Source organism: Epargyreus clarus, unplaced genomic scaffold (assembly GCF_041222505.1).
Source record: "Epargyreus clarus isolate Ecla_fem2 unplaced genomic scaffold, WU_Ecla_fem_2.2 ptg000026l, whole genome shotgun sequence".
NCBI lineage: Eukaryota > Metazoa > Arthropoda > Insecta > Lepidoptera > Hesperiidae > Epargyreus > Epargyreus clarus.
The window spans coordinates 16,188,793-16,204,408 of record NW_027332233.1 but is presented as its reverse complement, the minus strand read 5'-3'; the positions used below and the strand labels follow the sequence as shown (position 1 = coordinate 16,204,408).

The 15,616-nt window shown below is 35.5% G+C and overlaps 2 protein-coding genes across 2 annotated transcripts; one reads left to right on the top strand and one right to left on the bottom strand.

Annotated features, from left to right (window-relative positions):
• Positions 1 to 1,294: 1,294 nt before the first annotated feature.
• On the bottom strand, positions 1,295 to 8,145 carry Josd (Josephin domain containing). Its single transcript, XM_073087696.1, has 4 exons — positions 7,832 to 8,145; positions 5,651 to 5,823; positions 4,509 to 4,689; positions 1,295 to 4,172 (listed from the first exon to the last, which is right to left on the bottom strand). The coding sequence occupies exons 1-4, from the start codon at positions 7,919 to 7,921 to the stop codon at positions 3,891 to 3,893; spliced, it is 726 nt and encodes a 241-aa protein (XP_072943797.1). The 5' UTR covers positions 7,922 to 8,145; the 3' UTR covers positions 1,295 to 3,890.
• A 498-nt stretch (positions 8,146 to 8,643) lies between these two features.
• LOC140753224 (fidgetin-like protein 1) lies at positions 8,644 to 14,349 on the top strand. Its single transcript, XM_073087698.1, has 10 exons — positions 8,644 to 9,121; positions 9,227 to 9,385; positions 9,748 to 10,263; positions 10,854 to 10,966; positions 11,155 to 11,310; positions 11,637 to 11,770; positions 12,089 to 12,203; positions 12,449 to 12,561; positions 13,161 to 13,352; positions 13,723 to 14,349. Exons 1-10 carry the CDS (start codon positions 9,021 to 9,023, stop codon positions 13,840 to 13,842), a joined length of 1,719 nt encoding a protein of 572 aa, XP_072943799.1. The 5' UTR covers positions 8,644 to 9,020; the 3' UTR covers positions 13,843 to 14,349.
• The last annotated feature ends 1,267 nt before the right edge of the window (positions 14,350 to 15,616 follow it).

Sequence of the window (15,616 nt, the reverse complement as noted above, 5' to 3'; positions counted from 1 at the left end):
GATCGTTCCAATTGCAACGCAGCCATTCGTTAAGACAATATAAGGCAACGTTCACATCCACCGGCGTAAAGAAGCCATCGTTTACATTTATTAAGCTATTAATTGATATAAAATATGTTTATAAAACAAAAACACTTGACTGGCCAGATAAATTCATAAAAAGACATTATAAATTTATACTTTTATATATTTCCCTTTGTCCTTTAAACACATATGGTATAATATTATGGTGATATAGTCATGAAACAGATTACTGATCTAATGATAAGCTTGTAGATCCCCCATAATCAAATTAATTTTCTTCAGGATGACAAGTACCGATTTGATAATTTTAGATAGATTTCTAATTCCCAACACCATAATCATATCAAATTTATTGTCCTTTTAAAACAATACATAGTTATTTTACAATTATGGTGAAATTTAAAAGAGGGATAAATATATGTATATCTTGACATCATAATATTGAACTGAATAACTCGGTTTTAAAGATAATCCTTTTAGGTGTTTGGTCACATTTTCAAGATTTCGAACTAAGACTACAATTATTTACACACACAGAATCGACATAGGTTTTAAGTAGTTTTACATCCACGAGAAGTGAAAACGACTTCTTTCTTATCAATCCGGTATTTTTGTAACGCGGCTGAAGCCGATTATAGGAGCGCATAGCGACAAATGAATTATGTATAGAAACAAATAAAAGTGAACGTGCCTTGTGATGATTGCGTATTAAAATTATTATTGTGCTTTGAGTACACTATACTAATTGTAGTATAATCGAATATCAAATTATGAACATACTGAAGACCTTAACACTACCTTATTTGGTTTCTATTTTTTATTCTTCTTTGTTGTATTTTTACAGTTTGGTTATATCATTTGGCTTGACGCGACTGTTTCGTCGCAGTATTGAATTATGTTTACTTTGTTGTGAATTAATTACATAAAAATGATTTTAAATAGTTCATCTACATTGAAATACAAAGTTTACTACAATTAACATAAAAACAATAGAGCACCTTTAAGTAGTAATCACTTCAATGTAGATATTAAATTGTTAATTAGTACTTCATTTTAAGTTCTAATTAAAAAGTACGGATGCAATACTTTATTTGGGTGTACAATTAATTTACAACTTGAAAAATATAATCTAGCTGCCTTCTTTTGAGCATTTTTAATTTTCCGATAGGACCATTCAGATTTTGATAAATATTCAAAACAAATGTTGGAGTAGTTATATGTATATGTAAATACATATAGTAATGATATCACGCGACAATTCAAATGAATTGTCGCGTGATATCATTACTATAATTTATAGTACACAGATAATGTGAAAATGCCCTTACAAGTCAAATTAAGGATTTCCGAAAATATTTTATGTTCATTAATCATTACAAATAATAGTTAAGGACGATTTGAGCAGATGCTATTATATAGTTATGTCATATGATTTGGACAGTAGCCTTTTCTTTTAAACATTCATAGTCAGGCTACTCAGAAATTGGGAAGGGTTATATTTTACGCAACTGTTTAGGCGTTTTGTACATATACATTTTCTATATTCTAAGGAAATGACCACCTCTACCCAAAGATTATCCCAACAAAATTATTATTATGTGTGCACTTCTAAATATAAAAATGTTATGACCTAAACTGTAACAAGACAATAGTTTAATATTATAGTAAATAGAATTTTATTACCGCTCTTCAGAATGTATGGCAACACTTGAGACAATATACCTAAATGTACACACAACCTTAATGCGTTCTGGCTGACAATCGTGGATCAATCTTTACTCATTAATTTTAAAATTTTACTCATTATCTTTTATATATACGAGTCTACTCTAATTTGCCTTTCTCGCTACACAACCAAATCTTATTAAGAGTGGTAATAAATCCTTATTCACGCAATAACGCTAAACACGACAAACACGAATTTTTGAATACCGCACCATATAATATATTTATACAAACGTTGAACATTCTAAAGATATAAAAAGTATTCAGAGTATATAGAAACTTTCCGAGACGAAACCTTATACTAATTAATATTTAGGCCGTAATTAATAACTACTTCGTCGACCCGAACGACACCTAAATTTAAACAAAAAACAACAACAATAAACGAAATTGTGCAAAACGAAAACAAGATGCAATAATAATATATAAATTATTAATAATAATAGAATATTAAAAACAATACACAAAATTAAGTACGTCAACAACTTGAGTGTTGCCAGCGTAATACTGAAAAATGGAGCATTGCTAGTACCTATAAAGGATCTATGCTCAATAGAAAAATATTTTTTCTAAATAAAGCCAATGAAACTAGACGGACAATCTAAAGTTTAATAAAACTAATGTAATATACTTTTAAATATTTGTTTTAAATAGGCAATATGCAAATGCAACATGCCAAAAGGAAGAAATAGTCTATTATATTTCTAATATAAAATCCATTGTCTACAAGAATGTATTATAAAATGCTCAAATCTGAAGTTTAAAGGGCTAAGCGGCTGATTCAGCACCTAGGAGCGCTATCACGATGCACACCGTACTGCCATATTTACAGATGCATAGATCAGGATCTAGACTAGAGCCAACAGGTTGGATCTAATCATTGTAAGGTCACACACAGGGCGGGACCCATCTACATCAGGTGTTAGCCGCTCTCCCTATTAATGTGATTCAAAATGTTTAGAAACCAAGTCGCAACATTTGAATTTAACCTTTATCGCATAGATTATATTACATCTGCAGTGGAAACTTTGGTAACGTTTTCAAGGACGTTATTATGTGAAGTCAATCAGTTAAAAGTTAATGAGCACTGACTTTTAATAATTATTTACGTTTAATCTATATACCAATCCGGCGTCTGAAATACTTTTGAAAGGTCATCGCGATGATGCAATGTTTTGCATTTAGGTGACAAATACTTTAAATTCAGTAACTGCACTGAATAATAATTTACGAAATAATTTAAATCCGACATTAAGTGACTACGTTTTAAATCCACGATTGATTGGTTAAATAAATACTGTCATTTTATATAAAATAAAACTCTCACATCTAGCGTTCACTAATGAATTGCTTAAAACTTTTAAAATGGCATCATATTAACAGAATAATCTACAATCCAAATTAAGATCTTATGTTGACTGTTATTTTAAAATCCAAATTCATTTAAAAAAATATAAATAAAAAAGTGCACAACCAACATATGAACGTCGACGAGGATTTAAACTTTGAATTAAAATATTTTAATGTTAAAAGCCGCTACTCAGTAAATCAACCATTGAATTTTAATAGGTTTTATGCTTAGACATTCCTTTGGTGTATTTACTACAACATTCGACGCCCATGTGTCGGTGGTCAATATCATTGAAAACTTTTGCGTGCACGATCACATATAATACAATACATACATGCATATAGCACACATACAACAAGTACTTTAACCCTTAAATAGCGACAGTTAAGTAGACTTATCAATTTCATTCCTCTCTAGATTTTCAAGTCTTTAATTATTGCTGTTATTCGTTTAAGAATGTTGACGTAATTTGCACACCACAATAGCCGCAACATTCACCAAAAATAACACATAATCTTAAATAAATGGCACACACAAAATGCACCAGAAGTATTTTACAGCCGGCAACCCTTAAACTACATTTCAAATTCCCAAGAAAGTCATTCACACACAGATCGACATAAATGAACACAGATGCTTGAAGGCGAGGTATGCTCATTCAAGACTAAGTTTAGACGATCGCCCGACGACCAGCTACATAACCACAATTTATGCACGAGGGTTATATATCCCATAATTGCTTGTAACTGTGCCAGCACGACGATCATTTAAACCGAGTCTTGATTAGAAGTTAATGATTTTCTATGCTGGCAACACAGTTCACTTCGTTCAGTCTGAGGCACTCCGCGTCGCGGTTTCTGTAGTCATAGCCATCTGTGAGACTGTTTTGGGGGCTCTCGCAGTTATTCTGCGAGTGGTTCTCGGAGTGCGGGCTGTCCGGCAGGCGGGAGGTGTGGATCGCGTACTGGTGCATCCACAGCTGCTTCTCCTCTACTTCCTTGCTCACAACCACAAACAGTTCTTTCTCTTTGCTGTCTAATTGCTCCTTCAAATATGCTATGAGGTCACTGCTCTGAAAGGAAACAGGGTAAAATAATGTATATCAAAATAATAATAGGAAAAGATGTTTATAACAAAAGTTCATGTCTCTTGCTGGTAATACAAAATTTTAACCAACATCCAACATAATGACAATGTGAAAACAACAAAAAATACGTACTTAAATATACAGTTTAAATATTATTTCTTCAGTACAAACAACATAATTGTTCAGGATACAAAGCATATTAATTCCTATGACAAAGGCCAAAGTTCTTCCACAGTAGTTACTATGGATTACACCGAAACAGACAGAACAAAGGTAGATGTTTTTATAAGACATTTTTTAATAAACCAGTAGTCGACTTACTCTGCCAATGAGCTGCGGTGCCTCTAGCTTAGAGTCGAGGTTATAGAAGTTGCCCTGGATCTGGCGGATGGTGATCCAGTGGCGGCGGCGCAGCGGCAGCATCACGAAGCCCAGCTTGTAGTCCGACGGCACATTCAGGATAAAACCGCAGATGTTCGACAGGTCCAGGCATCCAGGGTCTCTGAAAGTTAATTGCAAATTGATCATGAATGATATTCAGTCATAATTAATTAAAAGACATTAAACTGAGAGTATGTAAATATGTTTTTTTTTAAACCAGATGCTATTGCAATCTGTCCCTATGGACATTCAGCAATATTTAGGGCGAGTGAAATATCACATAATAATGCGAGGCACAGGTCCTGTGACATGCCCTCTAAAATCTCATTTGAGTAGGTCCTGGACTACTCTTTTTTTAAGTGTTCTTGTGCTTGGAAATATGTCATCCATAAGATGGGATGCTAATGTATTTGGGTGACTTATTATCTTAAGTTTATATGTTGATATTTTGTCCCTTATTTCTTCCTTAATGGTTCTAATGCCCAGTTCTCGGTGGAGTCTTGTGTTTGTTATATACCAAGGTGCGTTTACTATCATTCTTAATAGTTTAGATTGAAATCTTTGAAGTATTTCCAAGTTAGAGTTGGCTGCTGTTCCCCACAGCTAAATTCCATAGGTCCATATTGGTTTGATTATGGTTTTGTAAAGTAGCAACTTGTTCTCTATTGAGAGTTGACTGTTTTTATTGATCAGCCAGTACATTTTTCTGATCGGCTGTCCTAATGCTAGGCGCTTTGTATAAATGTGTTTTCTCCAGGTTAAACGTCTATCGAGATACATGCCAAGATAATTAGCTTCATTAGATTGTGGAATTTGGACTCCATTTATAGTTACAGGTGGACAGGTCTCTCTGCGAATCGTGAATGTAACCTGTACAGATTTGGATTCATTTGCCTTAATGCGCTAGTCTAGGCTGACTTGCAGTTTATTGGATGCGTTATGCGGTGAGACATCTGAGGCCATGATGGCTGTATCGTTAGCAAATGTTCCCATGACAACATTATCTAAAAACAGGTGATTTAGAAGATTGCAGTTGCAATTCTTTAAAAACAAAAATGTTAACTTATAGAACACAAACTAACTTTCTCTTGTCGAACCAGACAGCTTCACAGCCCTTCTTCTGCAGAGCAGCCATAATGACATTGATGTCGTAGTTGCCCATGCCCAGCATGGAGCGATGGGGGTTGATCCACACGTTCGGGGAGAGCCGGCTGCAAATTGTGTCCAACTCGGATTTGGAGTATGTATTACGTGTCTGAAAATCAAAGATCAAGATTAATACTGGACTTACAAGTTAATCAAATTGTTCAATTGCAGAGTAACCTTTGTTTCATGACAGAACAAAAAAACGAGAATAAAGTCGGGTTCGACTCTGGCGGCACCACCACCACACCTATTTCTGCCTAATAACAGCAGTGTTAGGCAGCAGCAGTGTTTCGTTTCAGGCGTTCCAGCTTAGTCCTCAGGGGTAGTGGCGCATCTGTGGCCAACCTCAGGTATATGTAATCCTATCTAGGATAGATTACAGGTGTCCATGGGCGGCAGTAGCCACTTTCCATCAGGTGGACTGCATGCTCGTCTACTACTCCTATATTATAAAAAAAAAATAACCCAAAGACACCAGTCAACGCAACACTCATTAATATTTTGAGAATCACCAACTCATAACTCTCTCACTGCTGGTCATGGAACTACTCTCAAAGGGATAGGGGTTTAGACCATAATTCACCATGCTAGCTAACAAAATTCATTTGACATTAGATTAAAACAAGGTTTAATTTGATACTACTCAATCTCTACACTACATCATATTCATAATATATTGTGGTTCAGTAGACTAATAGTCTCCTAGATGCACTCAACTGAGGTATGCACATTAAAGTCATTATATTTCATTATCATTATTTTATAACTATATTCAACTTACTCAATTGAGAACTACTCATGCAAAGTTAATACTTGACACAAGTAAATCTTCATACTACCCATTGTAATTTTAGAAAAAGAATGAAACATCAGATGGAACTAGAAGTACACAAACATATTGTTCTCAATATACAATGTCTGTTAATTTGTGTCTGAATTTTGAAGCATTTGGCCACAGTAGTGGACTACCAACTAGCCTAATTCTTTCTCAATCTGAGAGATTGATGACTAATTAATTTAGAATTTTGATATGTATGTCATTAGTAGGCAATTCTAATAGATCTAAATGTTACATGATATGTGATATTTCACATATGTACACAAATTAATAACTAATTATCTAATCATATGCAAACTAATTCCACTGGTGATTTATACTAATGGAAAAATAATGTTTATACCACATATGTTATGATAACATTGTAGGTGAAGTCTGCTCAATTATAATATTCATATTCTATTCTTTTGAATACTTATTCAAAAGATTTTATCCCTATGAGTGTTAATTTTATTTTTATACTAAAACCATACAAAATGGGTAGGTATTTTGGCAGGTCCGAAAGCAGTGGTATAGACATAGATAGTGAAAAAACAAAAAAGGTTAGTCAGTCAGTGAAATTTATCAGCAAAACTGCTAAGGGGAGTGTTTCGAATAAACAGTCTAAAATTTGTTCAATGAAAATAAGGTCATGTTTAAAAGATTAATCATTGAAATTCAATATCTTTTATTCAAAGAAGAACCATACATAATTCTTTTTGAATGCCAATAATGTCACCTACCACCACTTCGCAAGATGTTTCAAGTATGGCAAGAAATCCCATAACACACATCTTTAAAAAACATGTTTCATCAACAATAACAAACCCAGGTAATGGAATAAGTGGAGCTGGATATACTTCAGACCACACAGTTTTATTTGTCAAATAATCATTGCCTATGTAAGGACACGGGAGGAGACCCCTAAACGCTATAAATTATTGTATTCAGACCAAAAGTTGGAATTAAGTCAATACAAGTAAAACCAGGTCAGAGCTAAATAAAGGAGTACATATTTAAAATAGATTTTAGCAAATATGAAAATTTAAATCATATTTTTTTCTACAGGTGGTTACCAAGCCAGTGCCTGACTTGAAAGAAGCTGATAAAGTATAACTCAAACGTTTGTAATTATAGTGCGTGACGTGTGTTTTCAAGATTCCTTCAGCAGCTCCGGACGTACCGTGAATAAGTACAGCAAACCATTTGTTTACTAACCTTGCCACGATAATTACCGCTCACGGTCGCGTTAACGTGAAACGGTCACATTGCCTCCACGTAACCGGTAACCACCACTTACCTGAAACAAATTATTGAGTGCGTGCAGCGCGCACAGCTCCTTGACTTGTTTCTCATGATAAATCGGTGGCTTGGAATTCATCTCGCTCATACCGACACATTCAACATGTTTCTACCAAAATAACACGATCACTCGACAATTTAACTGTTACACTATACTGCACACTCCCGATATTTCAACATTTGATAAATAAAATAAATAAGTAACGCTGATTTATAAACTACTTGACAATTTTTAATGACAGACTCGAGACGAGATGATGCTGCTGGTTGAGGTTGAAACGATTTGACACTGACAGTAAACTTCAACAGAGCAAACTGCAGAAGCCTACACCTGTCATGTTGTCAGTCGTGTCATTTGTTAAAATCACCACAGAATATGTATGCAATGTTGTTAGTATAATGCAACATAATAATTGAAATAAATGCAATTGGTAATAAAATTATGTAGCTTTATTTAACAAAATATGTTAACTATTAAAAAAAAAACATAATGGTATTGGTGAATATTATGGCGTATGAAGGGCGTATGACAAGGTAGGTATATGATTTGACCTGATTGATCCACAGAGCTCCAGTGTGTATTAGTGATGTGGCTAAACCGAAAAAAATCAAACCGGCTCGGACCGAATCGGTTCCAATTCGAATTTCAAATTTCAATTCGAAGCCATTCGATTCCCGAAACGGTTAGGTCTTACGGTTAGAAACTTGAATCTTGCAATTTAATAGTAATTAGCATTGAGGCAAACTGAAAACCGAAACAAAGCTTACGCGAACCTGATTCCCTAAAAATGGCCTAAAATAAATGAAATCTCCACAGGACTCAATGGTAGTCGGCTCGGTTTGCCTAAACCGAGATTATCCAGCCATTTGGGCCAGTAGCTATGCCACCAGTCCAGCATGTCCAGCCATTCTGTTTAATACTCGAACCAAGTTAATAAAGTTTAACTCGGTTTAACCGGTTTGGTTCGGTTTCTAAACCAAGTTGATAATCGCTAGAGTACGTCTATGTGTCTGTTCCTTAAGTTGCTTTGACGTCCCGCATAAAGTATAAATGTCAAATGACGGTAGATAAGATTACGAATGATAATAAATTTAATATTTTGCCGGTAAAGATAAGGAAATTGAAACAATTTGCAGAAATTTTATACCTATAGTACGTGAACGCAAGGGTCACTACAACGTTTAATATGCAACAATCTAACAAATCTAACGAAAGTGAAGAAGGCGGTGGATATTTTTCAATATTAGACACAGCTTCTCTACAACTATATAAGGGCTCTCTTCCGAAGTTTGTATGCAGTTATATTTTTAGGCTTAAATTTAAATTAATTACACAGCGTTGAAACAACAAATAGGACAAAGTATTTCCACCATTTCAATTGTTTTTTCTTAGCTCTTCAAATTTATCATCAACTCTTCTGCTGAATCAAGCGTGGAAGAAAAATTTAGAACTATTATCTGATAATGCCATCAACCAGATACTGGGTGCTGCAAATGAATTGCTTCAAAACTCGGAAACACACCAGGTTAAGACATGGAATTCTCTTCTTGAGTAAGTACAATTTTATAATTGGTATCTTTATGAAATTACAAGTTATGTCATAAATTCAATATTTATTTATTTAGTATTTGAAGCACATTAGTCATAAAACTTCAAAGACATTCAACTATATAGGTGCAATAGACTAAACATGGGGATAGAAACATGTCTTCCGCCAATTGTTAGTAGGTTGATGTCAAATTTATATCAATTCCAGCTTAGTAAGTCTACCATTTTAGTGTAGTCAGTCCACCACTTCAGGTAGGAATCTAATCTTGTCAGGGGCTTATTATAGATGTCAATCACTAACAGTAGCCATTTACCATCAGATGGACATATGCTCTACCTATATTATTAAAAAATATATCTTTCAGAAAACATCCAGATCCAGTAACACTATTTGAAAATTCATCAGCATGTACGAAATGTAATCCTTCTGATAAATACATTGGTCTGCAAGCATTTGTTAATAATGAGTGCAGGTGTGATCTCGGTCTCACTGGCAAAACAGAGGACATCTTAAGCTCCAGTCCATTTTTAACAAGTTCTCTTCCATCGGAAGTGTCTAGTCAGGAAAATGCATCAGGTGGAAACAACAAGCTATTTAAACCTACATTTGGTAAACGCAGTGCTCATCAAAGCAACATGTTATCTAAAGAAGAGCCAAAAGAAAATGTAAGTAAAGATGTACATGGTACCCCAAATGTACAAAATGATTTTGATTTTACCAAACAAGAGGAGGAAAATAAAGTGCACAAAAGCAATGTGGCAAAGGTCACATTCAAGACTGCCAAGGAACAGTTGCTGGCATCGAACCCAGCGGCCAAGAGGACACTGGGGGCGTCACGGAAGGCTCAGGGAAAATTTGTGTCACCTATGCTCGGAGCTCAGTAAGTAAATTTTATGTAACTTCAATTTTAACTAATGTGTCTTTTTATAAAAATAATCTGCATGATTTGATGTACAGTCACAACAGCTTCTTCTTTGTGTCATAGTTCCTACAATTTTATCTTTAGCACTTTTAAGAATAGGCAGACTGGACTAACACATATAATATCACATTTCTTTATGTATTTATTTTATTGCAATTTATAGATAATTTGGAAAAAAAAGCATTTGGAAGGTGGTAGAACCCTTTGTTGTTCGACTTCGGCGACGGCACCGCCACGCCTATTTCTGCCTTATAACAGCAGTGTTAAGCGCTGCTGTGTTCTGGTTTGAAGGGTCTGATAAGGGAGACATACTTTTCCGAGACGTTCCAGCTTAGTCCCCAGGAGTAGAGGTGCATCTGTGGCCGACCTCAGGTATGAATATCTAATCCTATCTCGGGTTGATTACAGATGTCCATGGGTGGCAGTAGCCACTTACCATCAGGCGGACTTCATGCTCGTCTGCTACTATATTATATATTATATTAAAAAAAAATATGACCTTATTTTCTTCTCTATTTTATATTTCATTTTTGTTTATTTCATTAAAGAGACAAGCAAGAGACAAATGAAGGAAGAGTTATAGATGAGAGATTGAAGCATATTGATCCAAAGATGATTGATCTCATTGAAAGTGAGATTATTGAGAAGGGAAGTCCTATTGGTAAATATATAATGTATTCCTCTTTACTTTCTTTATTGGGTAAAATAGTTTACTGAGGCTTCTGTACTTCTTAGAGCAAAAGTATATGTTTTCATCAAGAATACAGTAGATACAACTATAATATATGCTTAGAAATGTTGTTTACACATAACATGTCTATTCTAGTTCTAATAATATTCCTTATTCAGGTTGGGAGGACATAGCTGGTCTTCACCTGGCCAAGTCAGTGATTCAAGAAGCAGTTGTGTGGCCACTGCTTCGTCCTGATATATTTACTGGATTACGGCGACCTCCCAAAGGAATCCTGTTATTCGGGCCTCCAGGAACTGGGAAGACATTAATTGGTAAGATTACTAATCATTATATATTTAATTGATAAGATTTTACACTTTAGGACTAAGTATATTCAAAGCAAATAAGTGGACCAAGGAAATATTTTCCTACCTGCTGATACATGAATGATAAGATGCATATCAATTGACCACTTGGGTTTTGCTTGGACTCCACATTTATAGTTTCACATAAGTCTATCGGATAAGCCAAAATTAAGTTCATATTAGTTTTCAAAAACAACTGTTTAATAGTATGAGCTGGATTCGTTTATAAGACAAAATTATAGAATGAAACATTCTATAAATTGTATATACTTAAATGCATATTGTTGTGTAAGGCAAGTGCGTGGCGTCGCAGTGTCACGCGACGTTCTTCAGCATCTCGGCGTCGTCGCTGACGTCCAAGTGGATCGGCGACGGCGAGAAGATGGTGCGCGCGCTGTTCGCCGTGGCGCGCTGCCACCAGCCCGCGGTGAGCGCACACACACATCACTATGTCGGGATATGTCTGACTCTTACCGACTAAAACTCAGCGGCGTTCCACTGGACTCTCGATGCCGGGTCGCGAGAAGCGTTCGCATTCGAGACCCAGTAACGTCGGCCAGCGCTGATGTTAACGCTGATGGTACAAGACTCCCTAGTCCAAGTGTAGTACAAGGGCTAAAAATTTTTTATGATTCATAAAGATATTTTTACATGTTTCTAGTATGTTTTGTAGAAGTCCCAAAAATATTTTGCTGTTAGATGTATGGACCATTAATTACATAAAAAATATCACGATGTATTTCAGGTCATATTTATTGATGAGATTGATTCTTTGCTGACCCAAAGGAATGACACTGAACATGAGGCTACGAGGAGAATCAAAACAGAATTTTTGGTGCAGTTGGATGGGGCTGCAACTGGTATGCGTTTTACTTTACTATTATTATACTGGCTCGAAGGACCAGGAAGGAAGGTTTACGCTCAACAACAATGACAGCAATTCTTAATGTATATTTCCTGCATATATGAAAAAATCTAATAATTTTATATTGCGAAGAAATTCCATTAGAATATTATTATTCTCACTATGACAGAATTATCTGAATGTCGAAAAACCTCATAGTCCGAATTGTACATTTTGTAATTCCTTTATATCTATTACCAGCCGAAGACGATCGGATCTTAATAATCGGCGCGACGAACCGGCCGCAGGAGATCGACGAGGCGGCGCGGAGGCGGCTCGTCAAACGCCTCTACATTCCTTTGCCGGATGCCGACGTGAGTGCACGGGCTGTGTTGACAATTTAGGAACATTTGATAAGAAGTATGTTGTGGAAGCAGTGATAGCCTAGTGGTTAAGAAACTCGGCCTCTCGATCAAGGGGTCTGAGGTTCAAATCCCGGGCACACATCTCTGATTTTTCAAAGTTATGTGCGTATTAGAAATTTATTGTCACTTGCTAAACGGTGAAGAGAAACATCGTGAGGAAACCTGCATACCTGAAAGATTTATAAAAAAAATATCTCATAGGTATGTGAAGTCTACCAATACGCACTTGGCCAGCGTGGTGGACTATGGCCTAATCCTTCTCATTATGAGAGGAGACCCGTGCCCAGCAGTGGTACAGTAATGGGTTGATGATAATGATGATGTTGTGGAAATAGTGAATGCATCCATAGCAATCCACAGTAATCTTATTCAAATTATTGCGTTTATTATATTTTCCTTTGTTTTGTATACTTTTTATTCCGATAACAAAGCTATTCAAAAATGTTCATTTTGACTTAATTAATATTTATTAAAAAATGAGGTAAAACTCGACTAACCGGACTGGACCAGAACTGTAGTAACTAACCAATGGCAATATGTAATTACAGGCGCGAGCCCAGATTATAGCCAATCTCCTACAGTCGGAGCATAACGACCTATCACCAGTACACATGAAACAAATAGCGAACCTCACTGAAGGATACTCTGGAGCGGACATGAAGTCGCTGTGCTCCGAGGCCGCCATGGGCCCCATCAGATCTGTGCCGCTGTCGCTTATAGTAACCATTGATAGAGATAGGGTGAGTTGCACGGATTTCAAATTTGATGTTCTATCCGGCCAACTTATACCCCATTCGAAAAAGTACAATCCGCGCACAACTGCTAGTCCGCTCTGAATATAGAAAAGAGTCGCGTCACAATAGCAAATTCTAGGTATTAGATAGCGTGGGACCCCCACGGCACCCGTTCGCTGCCCGCTCTCGCCCACGTGTACATAGCTGCGTTAGTGTGTCCTTACGTTGCTACGGAGTATATGCTTGTAGTTGTGTTCGGCTGGATTGGCTCTCTGACTGACGCCTGCGCATTAACTTCAGAGCGAAGTTAAAGTTTTGCGCGAACTATAATTCGATCTTATTTTAGCTGTTTTTTTAATAATTGTCTTTTTACCAGGTACCACCAGTAAGCGTACACGACTTCATCGCTGCGCTGCAGCGGGTGCGGCCGAGCGTGTCGCAGGACGACCTCGGCCACTACATCAAGTGGAACGAAACATTTGGACATGGATTTTAGAACAGTACTATAAGACACGTTAATATTATTATAATAAACCCAACTACGGCAAATCTTCTTAACATATGTGTGTGTAACTTGGCTTATTAAATATTGTAATCCGATAAGGCGACATTTCTAATAGTCTCTCGGTAGTTCTCTATAATATACGAAGGAAATACATGAGTTCTTTATTCGTAATTATTAATTATATTTTCTATTAGGACATGTTATGTATAGAATATATTTTGGATGATATTAGGAATTAGGAATGCGGAAATTCGAGATTATAAGTAGTATTCAACATGGTAACACATAAAGCATTAACCTACAACATAACATATTCATTATTAAAGCTCTAATCAATAAAAATATCGTGACTCATTAAAATAAAATGACTTAAATACATTCCAAAAATATATTTGCAAGTGGACTATAAAAATATATTTATTCTGTCTATCGTTTAGACTTAGTTGGGTTTTAGTTTGTTATTCATTACTAAAATAATAAAATATGATTAAAACTTAAGAGGTCTTTTTTTTATTAGATGCCAGACTAATTAAGTTTTTTAATCGCTATCTCATTCCGGTTCAAATTGATCAAGACTGCTATCTCACTATCATACTAAGGCAAATTCTTCCCACCGTCATTTTTGAAGCAGCAATTATGTTGAGCAATTTTGGTAATAGGGAATATGCATGTGATTTAGATTTGCTTGTTATTTTTTTCCTCGGTACATTACGGTCCTGAAATTACATCTAAACCATTATTTTTTCTTTATTTCGTGTTAAATTGTTTAAAACTTTAATCAAAAATCGTAAATTATGCGCGCGAAATTCAAATTTGCAAAACGCATTCCCATTGGTCGAATCGAAAAATGACGTCACATAGCGTGTTACGATGTTTATCGGCGTCGATATTCAAACTGTTTGAAAGAAAAAATTGTTTTTGTCTATATTCCTACAGTGTTATTTATTACCTAGTGCGATTTTGATTGAAAGTAGTTTTGTCAAAGCACAATCGGACTATTTACCTAAAATATGCAAAATGAATAAACTGGTTTTTATGCATAGGTCAATTCGGAAATATTTAACTGATCATAACTTATTATGTTAATATTCTTTTTTTTTATAATATAGGAGTAGCAGACGAGCATACAGTCCGCCCACGGACATATGTAATCAACCCCAGATAGGATTAGATATTCCCACCTAAGGTCGGCCACAGATGCGCCGCTACCCCTGAGAACTAAGCTGGAACGCCTCGGAAAAGTCTGTCTCCTACCACACCCTTCAAACCGGAACACAGCATCACCTAACACTGTTGTTATTAGGTAGAAATAGGTGTGGCGGTAGTGCCTCCGGAGTCGAACCACAAAGGGTTCTACCACCTTCAACCAATCACCTATCTTCATCTATCTTTATAATATTATAATAGATTATAATGCATTTTGTGTGTTTCAAATGATAGTATACGTTGTAGAAGTCGATAATTACCTAACGAAGTAGATGATCAATGCAATATTTTAAAATCATTTACCTAAAATTATTGTTTGTTACAGTAAATACAAATGTTAATGCGATTTTGGAGATACTATATCTGTTTCCTATAATCTTGCACCACATTTTTCGTATTTTCGCATCTTTTGCAAAAGAAAAAACACTATATAATGTATTTATAGTTTATAGTACTGGTTTTGCACAATAAGTCCAGGAAATATTTATAAAGTGGTTATTTAGCCTTTCCCATGATGTAAATAGCGATGAAACCTGAAAATGTTTAATAATACCTTTAT

Bases quoted from the DNA above. Each gene is read 5' to 3' on its own strand.
- Josd (XM_073087696.1), bottom strand. From the start codon at position 7,921: ATGAGCGAGATGAATTCCAAGCCACCGATTTATCATGAGAAACAAGTC. The intron at 5,824-7,831 runs GTAAGTGGTGGT...TTTGATTTTCAG, and splicing joins CACTCAATAATTTGTTTCAG to ACACGTAATACATACTCCAA. The intron at 4,173-4,508 runs GTAAGTCGACTA...GTTTCCTTTCAG, and splicing joins CACCGCAGCTCATTGGCAGA to AGCAGTGACCTCATAGCATA.
- LOC140753224 (XM_073087698.1), top strand. From the start codon at position 9,021: ATGCAACAATCTAACAAATCTAACGAAAGTGAAGAAGGCGGTGGATAT. The intron at 11,771-12,088 runs GTGAGCGCACAC...GATGTATTTCAG, and splicing joins CGCGCTGCCACCAGCCCGCG to GTCATATTTATTGATGAGAT. The intron at 13,353-13,722 runs GTGAGTTGCACG...TCTTTTTACCAG, and splicing joins TAACCATTGATAGAGATAGG to GTACCACCAGTAAGCGTACA.